Raw genomic sequence first — 17,536 nt, 5'->3', positions numbered from 1 at the left:
GCGGCTGCAGGTGGGGAGTGAGGGGGGCGAGGGGTGGGGGCCGGCCAGCTGCAATGTCACCTTACAGAGCCAACGCCCAGCAGTGCACACTCAGCAACAATTAGAGCAGATCACTCAAGACACCGTACTAAAGCAGTAACGAGGAAAACGCCATTCAACACAAACCACACGTCTCACACACACGGTCTTGTGCAGACCACTCATACCAAAACCTTACCCATTACCAACAGTCCTCTGACTAATTGCGACCATCATTCTGCTACAATAAGAACCATTTTCCATCTCATGTTAAAAGCCGTCCTGGAGATACGATGACACAGGTCAGGCCTGCACACAATGCTCAAAGCTCGTTCCTCTGATCATACGACATGCTATCAAATGCAGTTTAATAGAGGGGTCCTGCCATTGCTGCCAGCGAGCTATGTAACCAGAGACCCCAGGAAATGGCTGCAATGCAAAAACAATTTCAGCTTCAGCAGAAACCCTGAGAACCGAGCTGGACGTACAAAAGAGAGAGAGAGCCTTTCAGCGTAATGGGAGGACTGTGGAATTTCTATAATGGCTAATCTCTTAATTAGCCCGTAAGAACTAATAAAGCGCAGAACAAAGCCAGGCCCGCCAAATATTACTCACGCAGCCTTCCAAAAATATGTTACTCATTAACTATCGGGCTAATTGGCTAATTTCTAATTTTGCAAATGAGCATTACTGGGCTAAATGGAAAGTAAGTCATTATTAAAAATAGGTGTGCCCGGACAGAAACGAGCGCACAAATGACTTTTCTTTTCTCGACACATGCAAGCTGTGGCACTGTATCAAGCGACACATTAAAAATAACTCGCAGGGATCTTGTAGAAATACTTCACATACAGTCAGCTATGGGTCATAACTGGGGCTCAAGGGAGGTACAGTGTATGCAGCTGAAATGGCTGGGTCTCATTGGAGCAGAGTGACACACAGTCCAGTCTGTGTCCTGACTGTGTCAGTGCTGACTGTGGGGGGTCCCTCAGGGTGTCACGCTATTGACCATTGTGATGTCACAGTGGAAGGGCTCCAGAAACACACTATTGGCCGTTGTGATGTCATAGTGGAAGGGTTCCAGAAACACACACCATTGGCCATTGTGATGTCACAGTGGGAGGGTTCCGGAATGCAGGCCGTTCTAACCTGTGATGCACTTGTCGTGAGCCAGAGAAATGAGGGGCACTTTGGCTTTGCCCAGGTACAGGTGGCTGTCGGTTTCCTTGTCGTCGAACACGTAGAGCAGCAGGGCGTCGGCCTTCAGGTAGCGGTCCAGGTCGGCGCTCATGGGCACAGGGAAGGCCACGTGGTCGTCGAACTGCGGGCTGTTGCTGTCAGGCAAGATGCAGGTGTCGTGGTCGGGGAAGTCGAAGAGCTTGTAGACCACGTAGGGGCTGGGCTGGGCGTCGCCCTGCCGAGCCTTCAGGCCGCCGCAGCAGTGCACCGTCACGTGGAGCTCGTTCATCCGCTCGTCGGCCGACGCCTCCAGAGAGACCGGAGGAACTGCTGAAGGCTGGGGGACAGAAGAGAGGAAAAAAAGCATTCCTCACTTCTTTTCTTATCATGCAATCTCTCACTATCTCTGGTATCTGTGGTATCACTGCTGTCATCTCAAACATTGTTTCTCATTACCTCATGCGTTCAATTTAAATACACAGGTGTGTAAAAATAAGCAATGACACCCCTGTGTTTCATTCTTCTAAACCCTACAAAGCTCTTCAGTGGTATTCTGAACTGCAGTGTGACTCATACAGCAACACCATAGGGCAGCTGCAGTTGGGAGATGCTCTACCTGCTCCTGCTCTACCTGCTCTCCCTTTACCTGCTCCTGCTCTACCTGCTCTTCCTTTACCTGGTCCCTGTGACTGAAGCTCAGATAGCCCAGAGCCTTCATGCGCTCCTTGTACAAGCGGATGGCCTGGTCCATGGGCAGCCGGAGCCTCAGCCAGTAATCCAGCGTCCCGAAAGACTGCACCTCGCCCACCATGCCTGAGGAACAGGGGGATGAAACAGAGAGATATGTAAACGACAGGGACTGTCCAAGAAGGCCACGCTTCTTCAATCCCGAACAACTCCACTGAATTTACCCCAAGCATGTCTTCCAAGACAAAATCATGCTAATGTGGAAAAAAATTCCGCAATTTTTTTCTTCCAAGTCATCATTCCTTCACACCCCCCCCCCCACAGTTCAATCGCAGTGATTTTGAGGCCGTTGGGGTTATTTGTGCGTTCGTTCGCCTTTCTCGCTTAATTGCGGAGGAGCCGCGGAATGCCAGGGCACAACAGCCCCGCCGTCCCGCGAAGCCAAGCCGCAGCGCGGAGGCTTGACTGCCGCGGAGTGCGCGCTTGTGAAACACGGCTTGGCTGGCGAGGGGAGTTCTTTTCGCAGAACGCGAACGCGGCGGGCTGAGCGTTCTCAGCTCCGCGCTCCGGGCTCTGCGCTCACGCCTCGGCCCGCTGTTGGCAGGAGCGCGCTCCGTGGGGGGGGGAGGGGGGGGCTGCACCCCCATTTAGCGCTGACTCAAAACAGGGCCTCCATTTCTGCCGCAGAAAAAGAACGTCCAAAACCAATGACTATAAAAACGCTTTGGGGGAAAATAACACCCCCCCCCCCCCCCCCAAAAAAAAAACCAACAGTCTACAAATAAAAATGCACCCAGAGAGAGAAATGACCTACAGTATGCGCTGTATGTGCATTACTTGTAGAATCGAATGGTAATTTGCAGAGAAGGACGCGAGAGTCAAGATGGAAGATCTGTGGAGCTCCAATCGAAGCCACTCCCACTCGCGCGCACTCTATTTAAATGCTATTGACTTACGCTTGCATACTCAATTGAATTAAGCCCTTTTTTTCGGCCCGGGCTGATTTGGTAAATGTCACCGGGGGCTGAGTTAATGCATTAAGCTCATTCTCTCCGAGGGGAAATCTGTCTCGTTTCTATTGAAGCCCCCCGCAAAAAAAAAAGGAACGGGGGGGCTTCTGTTCGCCACTTTAATTTTTCTTTAATGAAACACTAAAAATAGAGAAAGCAATTTAAAAAAAAAGAATGGAGAGATGGTCTTGAGACCCAGGTACTTTGCCACGAGCTAATGAAATTTTCTATGGACCATGGCGATATAATTCCGTTCCAATCCAACGTCTATGTGCTGTCAAGTGAGGCGGTGCATTGAAAGTAACTCACAGTGGACCCCAGAACTATAAAAAAAAGGGCAGCAAAACTCCAAACAAAGACATTTTAAATTCTATTTCCAACGTGGATTACAAGATGATTTAGAGTTGTGGTCAATAGTAATGGTAATATTTATCAGGAAATGTGCGCACTTATGTAATGTAGTCACATACTCCGCAGTATTCTTTGGTATTGTTTTCAATAGTTAACTAAACTAATTCAATCACAAAAAAAATGTAAAATGATAAACCGAGTACAATGAGGATAAAAAAGAAATATCCACAAGGGAAAAAATGCTATATTTCACACAGCAGCTGTTAATTAGAAACAAGCCACTACGTACAAGAGCTCTGGGAGGGCGTAGAGATTTAATCACAAACTGTGGCCGCCAGACGCAACTCATTTTTACAATTTTAACAGTCAGCATTACATCAGGCTAACAGGACGAATGTACAGCAGCGTGTGAACTCACGGTAGTGTGCGAGGACTCGAGCGTTAATAATGTACAGTCCCTTTACGTAATACTGCAACTGAACGCTTGACCCACAGCGGCTACTTAATTATTAAACAGCATTTCATTTTTTGATAAAAATGCTGCTTCCAAATGAAAAAACACTAAAAACCTGTCAGGGATATGAAGATATTTTTAGCACTGCTTGTGTAACTTCAAACTGCTAATCCCCTACTGCTCCTGGTATAACTTAAGGGGAAATGCCCGGAGAGCACTCTGACCACAGAAAAAAAAAAACAATGTACAGGTAATCCAGGTATCTGTATTTAACATGTCCGAAATGAAGAGGAAGATGGCGGCGTTCTGGAGCCTCTCTCACCGACCAGCTGCGCCGTGCCGAACACCTTGCCGCCGTGGTCCAGCAGCTGGTTCAGGCGGAGCTGGGCGGCGGCCACCGTCCGGTAGTCCAGCCCGCGGGCCTGCTGCATCTCCAGGGCGACGGCGCCGCGCTGCAGGTGGTGCAGGAAGCAGTCGTCCACGCGCACGGCGTACTGCGCGGTGAAGCCGTAGGCCGGGGCGGCGCCCCGCGCCACCGGCGTGGCCTGCAGCTGGAAGTCGTAGAAGCCGAAGGTGCAGAAGGTGGAGGGCTCCGGGTCCCCCAGGGCCTCCAGCGCCGCCGCCGACAGGCCGGCCCGCGCCACGTGGACCTCCAGCAGGTTCTCGCCGCGCTCCAGGCGCACCGTCTCGTCGAACTCGTCCGCCGCGTCCTCGTCCGTCACCTCCGCCCGGAACACGTGCGTCTTGGTGCCGTAGGCGACGTCTTTTAATTGGGCTGTTCGGAAGGTCGGACCGGTGACAAGAACGTACTTCGTTAGGCATTCCCAAAAAATTAAAAAAAAAAATAAACGGGCAAGACAACACAGAGCCACAGGACATTTTACGAGGGACTATTGCACAATACACACTAAGTGTTAGCGTTTAGCATAGTGAGGCACAGTAAAACATTTTACAAGGCCCGCTCTGCGGTAAATATGAAGATCAATAAAGCTGCTAGAAGCATTTATACAAGCGGAGCCATTTATAGGCCCAGGCAGATGCTATGAAACTTGTTGACAAGAAGAATCTAAAAACTGCCACTCCATGTAGATGAGAAAATATTACAGTTACAGAACTCTCTCTCCTCCATAATCCATACTGAGCCTGTCTCTGTAGGGTCAAACTAGCCTTCCACACATTTCAAGCAGCTGCAATGGGCGATTACTGTCATTCTGCCAGGAAGCACTGGAACACTTTGGCACGCTCGTGAAACGCAGTTATTTAACAATACGCCACGCTGAACCACAGCATTGGCGTTTCGCGTAAATGTGAAAATGAGCAGTTACCCTATCTCAACCACAGTGGGATCTGAGAAGACCTTTAAGTCTCTTGTACAATTCCATAGGGCCTGGGTTGCTGTGCAGAGGGGTGTAGAGGAACCAAATGAAGTGCAAAAGGTTCCCCGCACAGCGAGCTTCTGATTACCATGTGCTCAGGGTACGATGCGGGCTGGAAGTGAGGGCCTGAGGCCTAACACACTCGTGTTGGCACGCGTGCGCCCGGCAACGCGGGCACCAGATGTCTTTAAAGGGCCGATGACAAAAAGAGTTCTGACTGGACGGAGGGCCCACGTTCCAGAACTGCGGCAGCCAGCACGCAAACCGGCGCGAGTTAGCGAGCCACAAAGTCCCTTAAAAGCAAAAATTACACCCGTTTAAACCTGTCTTTACACGTCACCCGGAACAAAAAAAAAACCCCAGCCTCATACCTCCAATTTACAGCGGAGGGGAAAACCAAAAGTACGGCATGTGCTTGTCATTACGAAGATTCTCTTCTTCCATTGATGAGAGCAACATGTAAATCGGAGGGGAACAGACCCCTCTGTTTAGTGTGCATTTACACGATGCTGGATGTGTGCCAGGGGGGGGTTTCTCTTCATCCAAACAATGTGTGTTATCGGGAAAACAGCCACGAGGAACCAGCCAACCTTCCTACACGCTGGTTTGGCACGCAGTACATTCAGTGCGGTACATGCATTTACAAGAATACCAGAAAATCACGCTACGTTAAATTCATGGGTTAAAACAGAACGTTGATTCTGATTCAGCCCTTGATTCAGATTCAAATATGAATTACGCAAGATTATTTCGCACGAGGCAGATGAATCCAGCGAACGCGGCGTTGAGTTGTCAGCCGAGCACAATGCAGCGGTTAGCTGAGCTCAAATTTGCAGACATACGGCTCAGATTATGAGCCATTTAAACCTATTACATGTGACGCGCTCAGAGGACCGAAGGCCACCGTGAGCGCGAACCAGGGTGCATTGTGGGACGCAGCTGTCTGCGGGAGCGGGTGGCGATGGGCCTCCACGACGAAGCCACTCTGGAATGCTTCCTGTCAAACGCCGCTTTAATTTTTTAACCCTAACTGAACAAACCAAACAAACCAAAACAACGCTTGTTAGAGCTGCAACAAATACCCCAAAAGCTCATGTTCACGGTCCCAGGCTTTGTAACTAGTGTCAGAAGACATTTTGCAGTTGCGCATAGACCGTGCTCCCCCTTGGCTATTAAAGTCTTCCTACAACAGCGTTCCCATGTAAACTCGGCAGCCAACTGCAGGGACGTTAAACAAAGGGACACAGAATGAACATCTCAGGGGTAGAGAAATGCACCAGCTAGAAGTAACACACGACACAACAAATCACAAGCGTGCCCTTGCACTGATAAAACATCAACGTCAACGTAAACATTTTTTTAAATTTTTTTTAACGTTCTCTCAGGACAATTTCAGCTCTGAAGCGTTCTCTCCCTTTGATGGAAACGGCCTCGTAAGTGGGCAGCCGGGCTTCTGACATACCTTCCAGTTTGCCGATGCGGGCCGCCCGCATGTCGAGCAGCTGGGCCAGGCTCTCCAGTTTCAGCTCGTACTCCAGCTTAATGTCTTCCATCTTGCGGGTCACGGCCTCCACCTCCGTCTGAAGAGCAGGGGGGGGGGGGTGGGAATGAAGGGATTAGGGGAGGAACACCTGCGTCCTCCGAGCGCCGCGACCCGCCGCCGAAACACGCCGGAGCGAACGCGCCGCGACGGAAAAGCTGCCGCGTAGCCGTCCGCTCCACGCCGGACTGAAAGGCCGCTCTGAGCGACCTGATGACCTCTCCGTGGGCCAGCAGTGTCACGCCAGCAACGTCGCTGCGGCTCAGACGCGGGGGGGGGGGGGGGGGGGGGGGGGGGCGGGGTGACGCCAGGTGATACGTCAAAGCAAATGGGACTTGGGTACAGAATATCAGGAGCACATGTGGGAACCCAAACTGCACCCCCCATCCCCTCTCCTTCTTTTCCCCCCCGACCGTCCTCTTAAACAATCAGCCGTCGGACACGTACTACTGCCAACACGTGTGGGGGGGAAACACAAAGGACATGTTCTGCGATGTTTGATCACGGCGTTCAGACCGTGAGATGGCCTGACCCCTCCTTCAGACGGACCTCGTTGTGCAACTTCACAGAGCTCTCTCTCTCTCTCTCTCCCTCCCACTGAGTTTAAAGAGAAAAACCTACAGGACCCGTCCTGTTTTCCACATCTGGTGCTGAACTCGAGCTGGGAGCACGCAGCTATTGTAAAAGGCTACGGTTTCTCCTCTGAATTTCTTTTATTCTTTACCATAAATTGCATTTAGCTGTGTCCCTGAATACAGCCATCCTGCTCAGGCACACGTAATAATGCAGTAGCCTGGCCAAATTGCTAACAGGCTCTAATCATAAATTAAGATTTCTTTTTTTGTATGGTCTTTGGTCTTTTCAAAACGTTTTCCACGTATTTTTTTGTACACGCAACTTCAAGGCATCTTGGGAGATTATTACCCTCTATCTTTTTCGTCAATTAGTATCCAGGCAACAAGGCAAATATTTTATATATCAGAAGGACTGTAGGAATAAAATCTGTACAATGTACATGGTACAGCAGCTTTGGAAGAATACAGACCGCATGTGTTCTCTCTGAAAGGTTCACTTCAAATCAGGGAATATGTTACTCTGATGTGTCAGGGAACTGGCGTTAAGTGTAAAAAGGAACAGTCTACCTGGGAGGGTCGTATTTTACTTGCTATTTTCTGGATTTGTGAAGGGTCTTAAACCCCTCCCAGAGCTACGAGGCGTGAGATGTTGTAGAACAGAAGGGGGAAATGCTTAATCATTTAACCAATATCTCACATCGTTCATCAATATCAAAATCAAAACCGTTTTAAAAAAATCAGCCAAATATGTAAAAATAAAGCAAAAAAGACATGAAAAATGTTCTTTCTGTAAAGCTCCAGCTTTAAAGGCACAGTGTTGCCAAGTCACCAAGACCAATTCTGCACAATACTGCGAAGAGGAAGTGGCCCATTTCAGCTCTTTCCCGGAGACAAACGCGGGCTCTGTGTACTAAACAGCTGACCGGGCTCTGCAGAACAGAACAACTGATTCTGAATGGATTAAAACATGCACAGCATTCCCTCGTGGACACTGCTGTTCTACATGCATTGATTCTGATTCAGTCTCAGGCTCTCGAGAACCAGGCAGGACTATTAGACACCACATCCCCTCAAAAGCATTTACTTTCTCATGAGCGCTGGAAACGCACCAAACCTCAGGGACGCTGCAGACAGAAAGAGTCCCTGTCCTCCCCTGGTTTATAAACCCGCTCACACGGTAATAATAAGTGGCAAATGAAACCGGAGAGGACAGGACGAGCCATTCCAGAGCACTGGGCCTGACACCTGCTTCCAATCACCCCGGCAACCTCCGAGAGGCCGGTGACTAGGCCTCGACGTGCCGCGACGTGCGCCACGATGTGTGGGGGAGAAACGCCGTACGCGAGCGTGCTGGGCTCTAATACGCAGGGGAGGCGCCGTTTTAAGCCCCGCCCACTCTGTCACCGCGGCGACACGCCACGCTCACTCGCTCGATCGCACGCGTGGCACGGCGTGGCAGCTGCGGCAGCGGGCAGGCGCGTGCCCTGCCCGCGGTTCGAGCCGCTTCGCCGCGTGACGGGCATGGCACCGGCGGCTTCCCGGGGCCTACGCCACTCTTGGCAGACCCCGCCCTGACGACTCGCTGCCACTGCAAGCTGGAGCTGTTTATCCCGCAATCCAATCAGAAAAGAGTGCATCTGGTTCACAGGAACATAAACACAACCCAAATTAACTCAACGTCTGAAAGGCTCTGGGCATGAGGCGGCCGCAAAATAAAACAACAAATTTAATTCTTTTTTTTTCTTTCTTTTTTACGCCCCGCCCCGCCCCCCCCCCCCCCCCCCCCCCTGGCTGCTCAGGGAAACGCGTTTGCGACTCAACGACTGACAGTCCGAGCAAACGAAGCAGAACACAGGAGAATAAATTAAAAGATTCCCAGGCCAGACCCCCGTGTCCCTGATTCACAGCACCGCCTTATCCTCCCTGGCTGTACACCAAAGCAGGCTGGTAATAAAGAGGAATACGCCAAACTGACAATGTTTTCTCCCCAGAAAACACGCATTTATTACAATTTCCCTCAAATCATGGCCCGAAAAGCACGGCGGTGTGAGCCACATAAAAGAGAGAAGAAAGGAGGAAAAAAAACCAAAGGAATAAGAAATGGGCCCTTTATGAATCCCTGTATGTAACGCTGCCATCGTCCCTCAGGAGGCCCTCATAATAGAGGTATCTATATATGGATGTGCTACATTATGGACAAAGTCCCTTTAATGTTCTTGTCAGCGAGAGAACAGCTGGAAAGAAGATAAAATGCTTAACCACTACGCTACAGTTTAAGCACTAACACAAAACCGGCCGTATGTCGGATAATTACTTTCTGCTTAACGCACGGGCGAAATCCTTAATTTCTTTCTTCTTTCAAACAATTTCAAATCGACTGGGATATAAGGAGCGCTGTCGAGTTTCAGAGTCTGTTTGGGAAGACGCTGCCTCGCGCCCGCGGCTCAGCGTCCCAGCTCAGAAAGCGAAAGTGGCAGCTGAGTGGCAGACGCACGCGCGGCGGTGATGGGTAAATGGCAGTCAGGAGACTGCCGGGCTCTTCGGTGGCAAACGTCTGTTTTTACTCAGGTGTGTTTAATTTGTATCAGCTGCTGCCACCTCTCATCACAGGTCCACGCTGACGGGAGACGCACGAGAGATGGGGGGGGGGGGGGGGAATGGTGGGAAAAAAAGGGACCTGTACTCGCTGACAGTTTTCCCAAAAGAAACATCCAACAGAGCGAAGACTCCATAAGCCCATCTCGTGTGCCGTTCAATATCCAGAAAATTTAATTACGCGCCATAAAATATTAATCTGACCCAGATGAAGGGGGCGAAAAAATGTTTTCCATTTTTTTTTTATATAGATAATTTGAGGTTATTTACACATGATAAATGGGCCTTTAATAAGTCCCAGGCTCACTGTACGAGAATACCGTTCCTCTTCTTGCAGGCTCCCCATTACAGACACCAGGGTTTACATCATTTGATGGATGAGGAAACCCTAACAAACTGAAACAGAAAACGCTAAATGGACGCGTTTGAGATTCCCTCTCTCTCTCTCTCTCTCTATCTCTCTGTGGCTGCGGCTGATGAGGTTGAAGGGTGCGGGTGGGGCGACGCGGGGGGTAGCGGACGGACGGCGGCGTCGCTGCGCTGCGCGCTGCGGCGCTACCTGGTAGTCCTTGTTGATCCTGTGCTGCATGATCAGCATGTTCCGGGTCTTCTCCAGCTCCTGGACCGTCTCCGCCTGCGTGGCCTGCAGGTCCCGCAGGGAGCGCTCCAGGTCCCGCTGCACCTCCTCCTCCGCCTTCTCCAGGAAGCTCAGGTCCTTGTTCTTCTGCGTGTTCCGAGCCTGAGGAGGGAGGAAAGCTATGACCCCGCTCCGTACCCCAAGTCCTGCACCGAGCCAAGAAAGATCTATCACTTCAGTATGTTGTTTTTGATAAACAAACACAAACACAAATTGCAAAATGAACATTGAAAATCTGGTTCTGAGCACTTTGAGCTTCACACACAAAAAGTAGGAGACAATGCACAAACTCTGCTGTTTAAGTGTCATGCCATGCTCAGAACTCAGAGCACAGACATGTTCTATAGTCGTCCATTAGATGGCTGACTTGCACAACAAAAACTGCCTGCCAGAAAAAATGGTTTGGACCGCAGTTCAGAAAGAGGCAATAGCACATCTCATCATAAAACACAAGAGTAAGGGAGTATCTGACATCTCAGAGGTCAGGGAGAGGTTTCCTGCTACCACAGAATAAGCGCTCCTAAAATGAGGACACCCTCAACGTCTAAGACATCCATCTTAAAGAAGAAAAGGCACAGATTCGCTGTGTCCTACATGCCCAGCCCACACACAGCCTTTAAACTGGGCCCTGCTAAAACAGTAACCGGTTCAGAGTGTAGCTGTTTACACCACCACTCAGCACGCGGAGTCTCATTTCTGTCTCTGAGGCGTTTGCGCCTCACATCTCCTTGTTTCCCAGCGTCAGGAGGGAGGCCAGACCAGGCAAAGGACAGCTCATTATTATTGCAAAGACAAAAGAACCGGGGAAAAAAAAGGCAGAGCGGCGAACACAGGGGTCTGGAGTAATTCACTTTGGTGGCAGTAATGAAATATGTACAGAGCCAAAATAAATCTCATCCCTCCCAACCCTCTCCCCTCTTCCCCGGTGCTCTCGCCATATTAATAAGCTGACATTTGCACATGTATGAGCAGTGAGCGTCAGCCACTTAAGGGCACACAAATGAGCAGGCCGGGCTGAAATGGCAGCCGGTGTACCGGGGGCAGCGGCAGGGTCACCCCGATATTAAAATGACAGCGCCGGCTCCGATCGGCGAGGGAGGGGGGCGAGGGTTGGGGGGTGGGTGGGGGGGTGGGCTGGGGGGGTTTTTCGGCGTTTCGGAATTACCTTTATAAGCATGAGTGCCTCGCTCAGTTCAGCCATGTCCATATCGCTCTCCTGAAATTAAAAACAATCGGGGGGGGGGGGGGGGGCGACGACAGAGGGGCAAAATGAATCCTGGAAGACGCGCCGAAAATAACAGGGATTCGCTCTGAACACGGAGGCTCTTCCTGGAACGCCATGAATAAGTAAATGTCGGCCGTACTCTCTGCATTTTCCCCCCTTTCCTGCTGCTTTCGCTTTTAAGATGCATACTGTATCATGCATAAAACATCGGCAAACACACTTATCGACACAGAAAAAGACCAATGAATGATTAAAGAAAAACTGACACACACAAGACACACACAAGAAAACCCCTACAGAAGATAAGAGAAATAAACATACACATAAATCTCGAGGCGTCCTCAGTGGGATAGCAAAACTTGAGATAAATGTGTGTTTTTAGCACTGCGGTGCACCGCCACACGAATCTCTGTTGCCGTGCCGCGTTTTACCTTGGTGAAGAACTTCATGCGATCTTTTATTTCATCCAGCTGCTGCTTCTGCTCCAGAAAGCGCAGCTGTAGATCTTGATTCTGCTGCGACAGCCTTTCGTTCAGATCTGAAACGGTAACGCGGATTCCGTCAGGGGTGCGTTCAGCGCCTGTGCGCGTGGGGGCCCGTGTGTAATTAGCTCATTGCTCTCGTGTGATTTTAATGCGACGGAGAGACCAGGCGGCTCGGCCGGGGGAACTCAGGGTCCCGGTTTCGGCCCGACAGCGAGGCCGCGTCCGGGGAGAGGAGGACAGGGGCAGGGGCAGGGGCCGGGCCCAGAAGGGGTCGTTCCAGTGAGCGGAGACGGTCCGTCAGGCCGCGGGGCCGGTGTCACTCGGGCGTCTGGTCCTCAGAGGGAAGACCACCCGGACGGGAGAGCACGCGGCGTGATGGCCGGTCTCCAGACCCCATTATCCCCGGGAGCCCTTTTGACATGCACGGATAATTAACCCCGGCCCCGCCCCGTTTCCCATGGCACCCGATACCTGCCCGCAGCGCAAGCCTGGCGGGGGACACAATGACGACAAAGTCACCGAGCCGGCCCGGTTCCCCTTTCAGCCTGGCGCCCCTCGCCTACGGGCCACCCAGACTCACAGCAGTGTCATATTAAAGCGGGACGTCCCTTCTATGAAGAGGAAAAAAAATAAAATCCCGAAAGAGTTTCGGATAGTGTGAATGTGACTGTGACTGGTGATCTGGTGCTAATCTCTGAAGTCATTTATCTGCCTAATGACTCCGTCTTGTTGCCCCCATCTAAGACACACGCAGCTGCTCTGTCACCACCGCATCCAGAGACAAGAGCTGCAGCCAACAGCTGACTGCGTTGCTGACACGCGCGCGCACACACACGCGCACCCACAAAGAGCGTCCCCTCAGAAACGAGGGGCAAAATTAGGCATGACTGCGTGAGCGTGTACCACATGTCAACTGAAAGCACACTACATTATAATTACTTCATGGTGGTAAATCCATGGAGAGAACACCCCCCCCATTAAATTTAGCCTCCCTCTGGTTGTCAGATATAAAGATGACATTTTTAGATCCTTTGATTAAAATGACAGTATGATGACAGTTTGACTTCAGTCGATTCTTAAGTTCCAACTGCTGCCCACCTTCTTCAGAGAGAGAGAGAGAGAGAGAGAGACTTCAAAAAATACCCAATGTGCTCATATGAAACAGACTAATCTTGCAGAGCGGATAATTGTGTTTATGGAAGGGGTGGGAATGTCACATATGGACCGGGCCTAGAAATTTCCAGTTCCAGCACCAGGACTGTCTGTGAACTTGGGAATCAAAAACGGAATATTTCTGCACACAACAGAGAACATTTTCTGGCTGAGGACTTACAATTACAGTCAAATTTACACACCAAGAAACAACAAACAGAAATCCCATCGACATGAAAAGACTCCGAAATCCTTAAGATACTGAGACAGACGTGAGTAACACACAGAAGGCTGCTAACCGGCCGTTGGTCTGACAGATTTGTTTTGGATTCGTTCGTGCCACGCGACATGCTGGAGGACTGGAGGAATGGGATGTTACAAACACGTGGTTGGAAGTGACAAACACTGTAGGCTGGGATATTATGATCTAAAGCAGCCCGTACCAGGAACATGAATCTAAGCTCTCACCCATGCGAGCCAAAGAGAAACGCAGCTCTGCTCGCAGGAGAACGGAGGGACACATCGCCAAGCGGTCCTCTGTGCCAAAAAGCATTCCGGGAGATTACACCATGGCGCCATGAGCCATGGAAGGTCCACCAACCAGGGCTGAGAAGAAGGCCGGAAGCCACTTGTCGTATCGTGCACGGCACAATGGGATTGCTCGGTCGGTTCCGAGACGAACTGTGACCAGGAAAGCAGGTCAGCGACGCACGCGGTCGTGCCAGCTCCCAAAGCATTCTGGGGGCAGGAGTGGAGACATTCGAGGAGCCTAAGGCCGTGTCGCATGTGCCGCAGCCACTGGAAAGACCGGCCATTTGTGCTCTCTGCTCTGCGGCTTTGGTGCCTGCCAGTGCGGTTACTCCATTCAGAATGAAAGGACTGGCTGTAGGCCGCACTTGTTGGCTGAGGCAGTAGGAGAGCAAGGGGTTAAGAATGAAAAATGGCCAATGATAGCAGCAGAATGTGCCGGTTTCACTTTTCAGGAATGTCCAACCTTAGCCAAACATTAAGGCTTGGAGAACTATGGGCAGCGTTGGGACATAGTATGTGGTTGAAGTCATATAAACGTTCTGCCAATAAATGGGATTAGGTTCTCTCTGAATGTACATGATGGAGATGTAATCCGCGGGTCTGCTGTAAAGCATCTATGACAGGGGCAGGGTGGCACCGGCGTCTACCTCTCTCCGTCTTGATCTTGTCCAGGATCTCGTTTTTGTCTGTGAGGTCAGACTTGAGCGCCACCTCCAGCTGGGCGACCTGCAGCTTGAGCTGCTGCTCCCTGGTCTTCCACTTCTGCTCCTGGGACACGTCGAAAGCGCTGCGGGACAGGGGCGAGGGGGGGGGGGGGGGGAGGGCAACAACAAAAAAACACCCGCGATGAGATAATGTGTGGCACGGACTATAAAAAGTCCTCAACAGCAGAAAATAACAATTACAGAAGGAAAAAAAAGGGGGGGGTGGGGGTGGAGAAAAGAAAAGAAAACGGCAAGCGTTTGGTGTGTGAGAGAGCGCTGTCATCATGTGTGAGGAATTAGCCAAACACACGCGGCCCTGCTCCCTCTGCAGCCCAGGCGCCGCGCTTGGGGTGCGGTTTGGGAACATGAAAGCCTCTTTGGGACGAGCAGGAGGGCTGGCCCTGATTTGGAGCTCCGTGGCCAGGGAACCTGGCAGCGTGCGGCTGAGTGTGGGATGGGACGGGTGGGGGGGGGGGTGAGGGGAGGGGGGAGGAATGCGGTTGCATATTCCAGCGGGGAGAGAGAGCGGTCCTAAACAAACCCAAGCAACAGGCTGCTGACAAAACCATTCTTTCCGCATACAGACGCCTCCTGTGGAGAGCAGGGCAGACCCCATACCCCCGCCCCCCCCCCCTTCCCGAGCCCTGGGGGGGCTGTGGGATTGGGCTGGGAAGCTTGGCCAAGCCGTGGGACAGGGCCCAAAGTCACAGCAACTGTCAGGCTGGCAGTGCTATCCCACATTTGGCTCAGGCACAATCAAAGCAGCCTTTGTCTTTCTATTGCAACCGATTAAAAGTATAAATATACAACATGTACAGCTGAGATGTTACACTGGGTCAGCTCGCTCTCCAGGGCTGGGATGAAAAGCAGAAAAGGGCCAAAAGTTCCTTTTGCAAGGACTTCATGAGACTTGAGCAGCAATGCTTTTTATAATTTGTCCAATTATTTATACTTCTATATTTTCCTCAATAACTGGACACCTATTGACGAAAGCAAGATTAATTTTTCAGATGAGCCTTTCACAACTTTCTAGAACTCCTAGGACCAATTTCCCCCCAGAGAATATAAACCCACTTTACTTCACAAGGTTTTCCACATACATTTCTTCACTTGTACTTTATTTATGATGTGATGGAATATGGTATCATCCATCGCTCATGCACATATTCTTTTTGTACCTTACAGACCCAGCACATCTCCACAAGGATACATTCTAAAAAACTACAGTAATAAGGCGACATTCTAAAGGACTACATTCTAAAGACTACAGTACTAAAAAACTACAGTACTAAAAGACTACATTCTAAAGACTACATTCTAAAAGACTACATTCGAAAAGACTACAGTACTAAAAGACTACAGTACTAAAAGACTACATTCTAAAAACTACAGTACTAAAAAACTACATTCTAAAAGACTACAGTACTAAAAGACGACATTCTAAAAAACTACATTCTAATGCACAAAGGGTCTCTTCATTAGAAGTTTACAGTTTAATGTCAGACATACTGAGCAGCAGCCTCATATGATAAATAATGATAAATATGCGCATGTTGCTGAACGCATGTCAGCCCTTAGAGGTTTCTGTGTGTGCATGTGTGTGTTTGAGCTAAATCACAGACAATCTGGATTGAACCTTACTGCTTATTTCCTTTTGACATGAAGTTATTACAATACATATGTGCTAACAAGCCATTAGCCATTATATCTGTTTCACTGGGAAAGGTTAAAACACCCACATCTTTGCCTGGTCTGCACTGGCTTATTGAAGACTGCACTACAGAGAAACCTGATGTAATCGTGTGAGTAAAGGTAGGGCAGTTAGGGTCCTTATCCTGTACCTGTTGAACAGCTTGTCACAGTTCTCCTTCAGCAGCTCCCTCTCCTTCTCCAGGTCCTGGATGCGCTCCTGCAACTGAGAAGATCACAACATGGCAACCGCATCAGGTCACGCCCACACATCAGGGATCTCAGCACAATGCCCTCTAGACACAAATCCCCACACCACCATCTGTTGCACTGCAACCACCTCCAAACTGTCAACACAAGAGCTGTTCTGTTCCTGAGGAGACTCGGTCTTCTGGCCATCATTCTGCTGCTTGCATTCTGAACTGAATCAGGCTCAAAACAGACTCACAATTTTAATAATAATAATAATAATAAATGTATTTTATATAGCGCTTTTCATGAACTCAAAGACGCAAATTTTAACAGACCCTGTTATTTTCTGCTCTTTAGCAGATAAGAGCAGGCCAGAGAGGAGCTCTGGGAGGTAAACCAGGTCTAGGATGGAGAGAGAAAGGAAGAGAGAGATGCAGGGGGTAAAACATGAGGCTGGAATGTGTCCCAGCTCTCATCCCTGCTCCGTGCCCTGGGGGTGGTGGGGCGGTGTTTGGGGGTGTTTTGGGGGGGGGTAGCCCTTACCTCTTCCACGCGCCGCTGCGCCACAGAGCTGCTCTGCAGCTGCTTCTCCAGGCCCAGGCTCCTCAGGCGCTCCTCTTTCAGCTGCCCGCTCAGCTCGTCCACTTTGGCCAGCAGGACGTCGTGGCTGGCCTTCAGGGTCTTCTGGCTCTGCAGAGGACAGCACGGACAGCTTCAGACACCGCCACATTGAATCCCACAGTGCCAGCTTCAGACACCGTAAGATTCAGTCCCACACCAACAGCTTCAGGCACTGTCAGATTCAGTCCCACACCAACAGCTTCAGACACCGGCAGATTCAGTCCCGCACAGGACACCACCAACAGCTTCAGACACTGTCAGATTCAGTCCCACACCAACAGCTTCAGACACCGGCATAGTCTGTCCCACACCAACAGCTTGAGACACTGTCAGATTCAGTCCCACACCAACAGCTTCAGACACTGGCAGATTCAGTCCCACACCCACAGCTTCATACACCGTCATACCCCCCCACCCCTCCGCCCCTCACACACACACACTTTTTCAAATATTTAAACACTTGAAACTATAAAGATGCATGAACATAATTGCTATTTTTAAGATTAACAGGGGTT

At 50.4% G+C, this 17,536-nt stretch overlaps 1 protein-coding gene across 1 annotated transcript in view; it reads right to left on the bottom strand.

The window, feature by feature from the left end:
* Positions 1–17,536, bottom strand: part of rpgrip1l (RPGRIP1 like) — a 59,010-nt gene that overhangs the window by 26,177 nt on the left and 15,297 nt on the right. Inside the window, exons 8-17 of the mRNA XM_064312470.1 lie at positions 16,944–17,090; positions 16,361–16,434; positions 14,463–14,602; positions 12,079–12,185; positions 11,588–11,638; positions 10,345–10,524; positions 6,538–6,655; positions 4,022–4,474; positions 1,874–2,010; positions 1,168–1,534 (exon numbers count right to left, since the gene is read on the bottom strand). Coding sequence (XP_064168540.1) covers positions 1,168–1,534; positions 1,874–2,010; positions 4,022–4,474; positions 6,538–6,655; positions 10,345–10,524; positions 11,588–11,638; positions 12,079–12,185; positions 14,463–14,602; positions 16,361–16,434; positions 16,944–17,090 — 1,774 coding nt within the window. The remainder of the gene's footprint in view (positions 1–1,167; positions 1,535–1,873; positions 2,011–4,021; positions 4,475–6,537; positions 6,656–10,344; positions 10,525–11,587; positions 11,639–12,078; positions 12,186–14,462; positions 14,603–16,360; positions 16,435–16,943; positions 17,091–17,536) is intronic.

Source organism: Anguilla rostrata, chromosome 16 (genome assembly GCF_018555375.3).
Source record: "Anguilla rostrata isolate EN2019 chromosome 16, ASM1855537v3, whole genome shotgun sequence".
Taxonomy (NCBI): domain Eukaryota; kingdom Metazoa; phylum Chordata; class Actinopteri; order Anguilliformes; family Anguillidae; genus Anguilla; species Anguilla rostrata.
The sequence above is the reverse complement of the archived record's forward strand: the minus strand, read 5'-3'. Positions and strand labels throughout refer to the sequence as shown.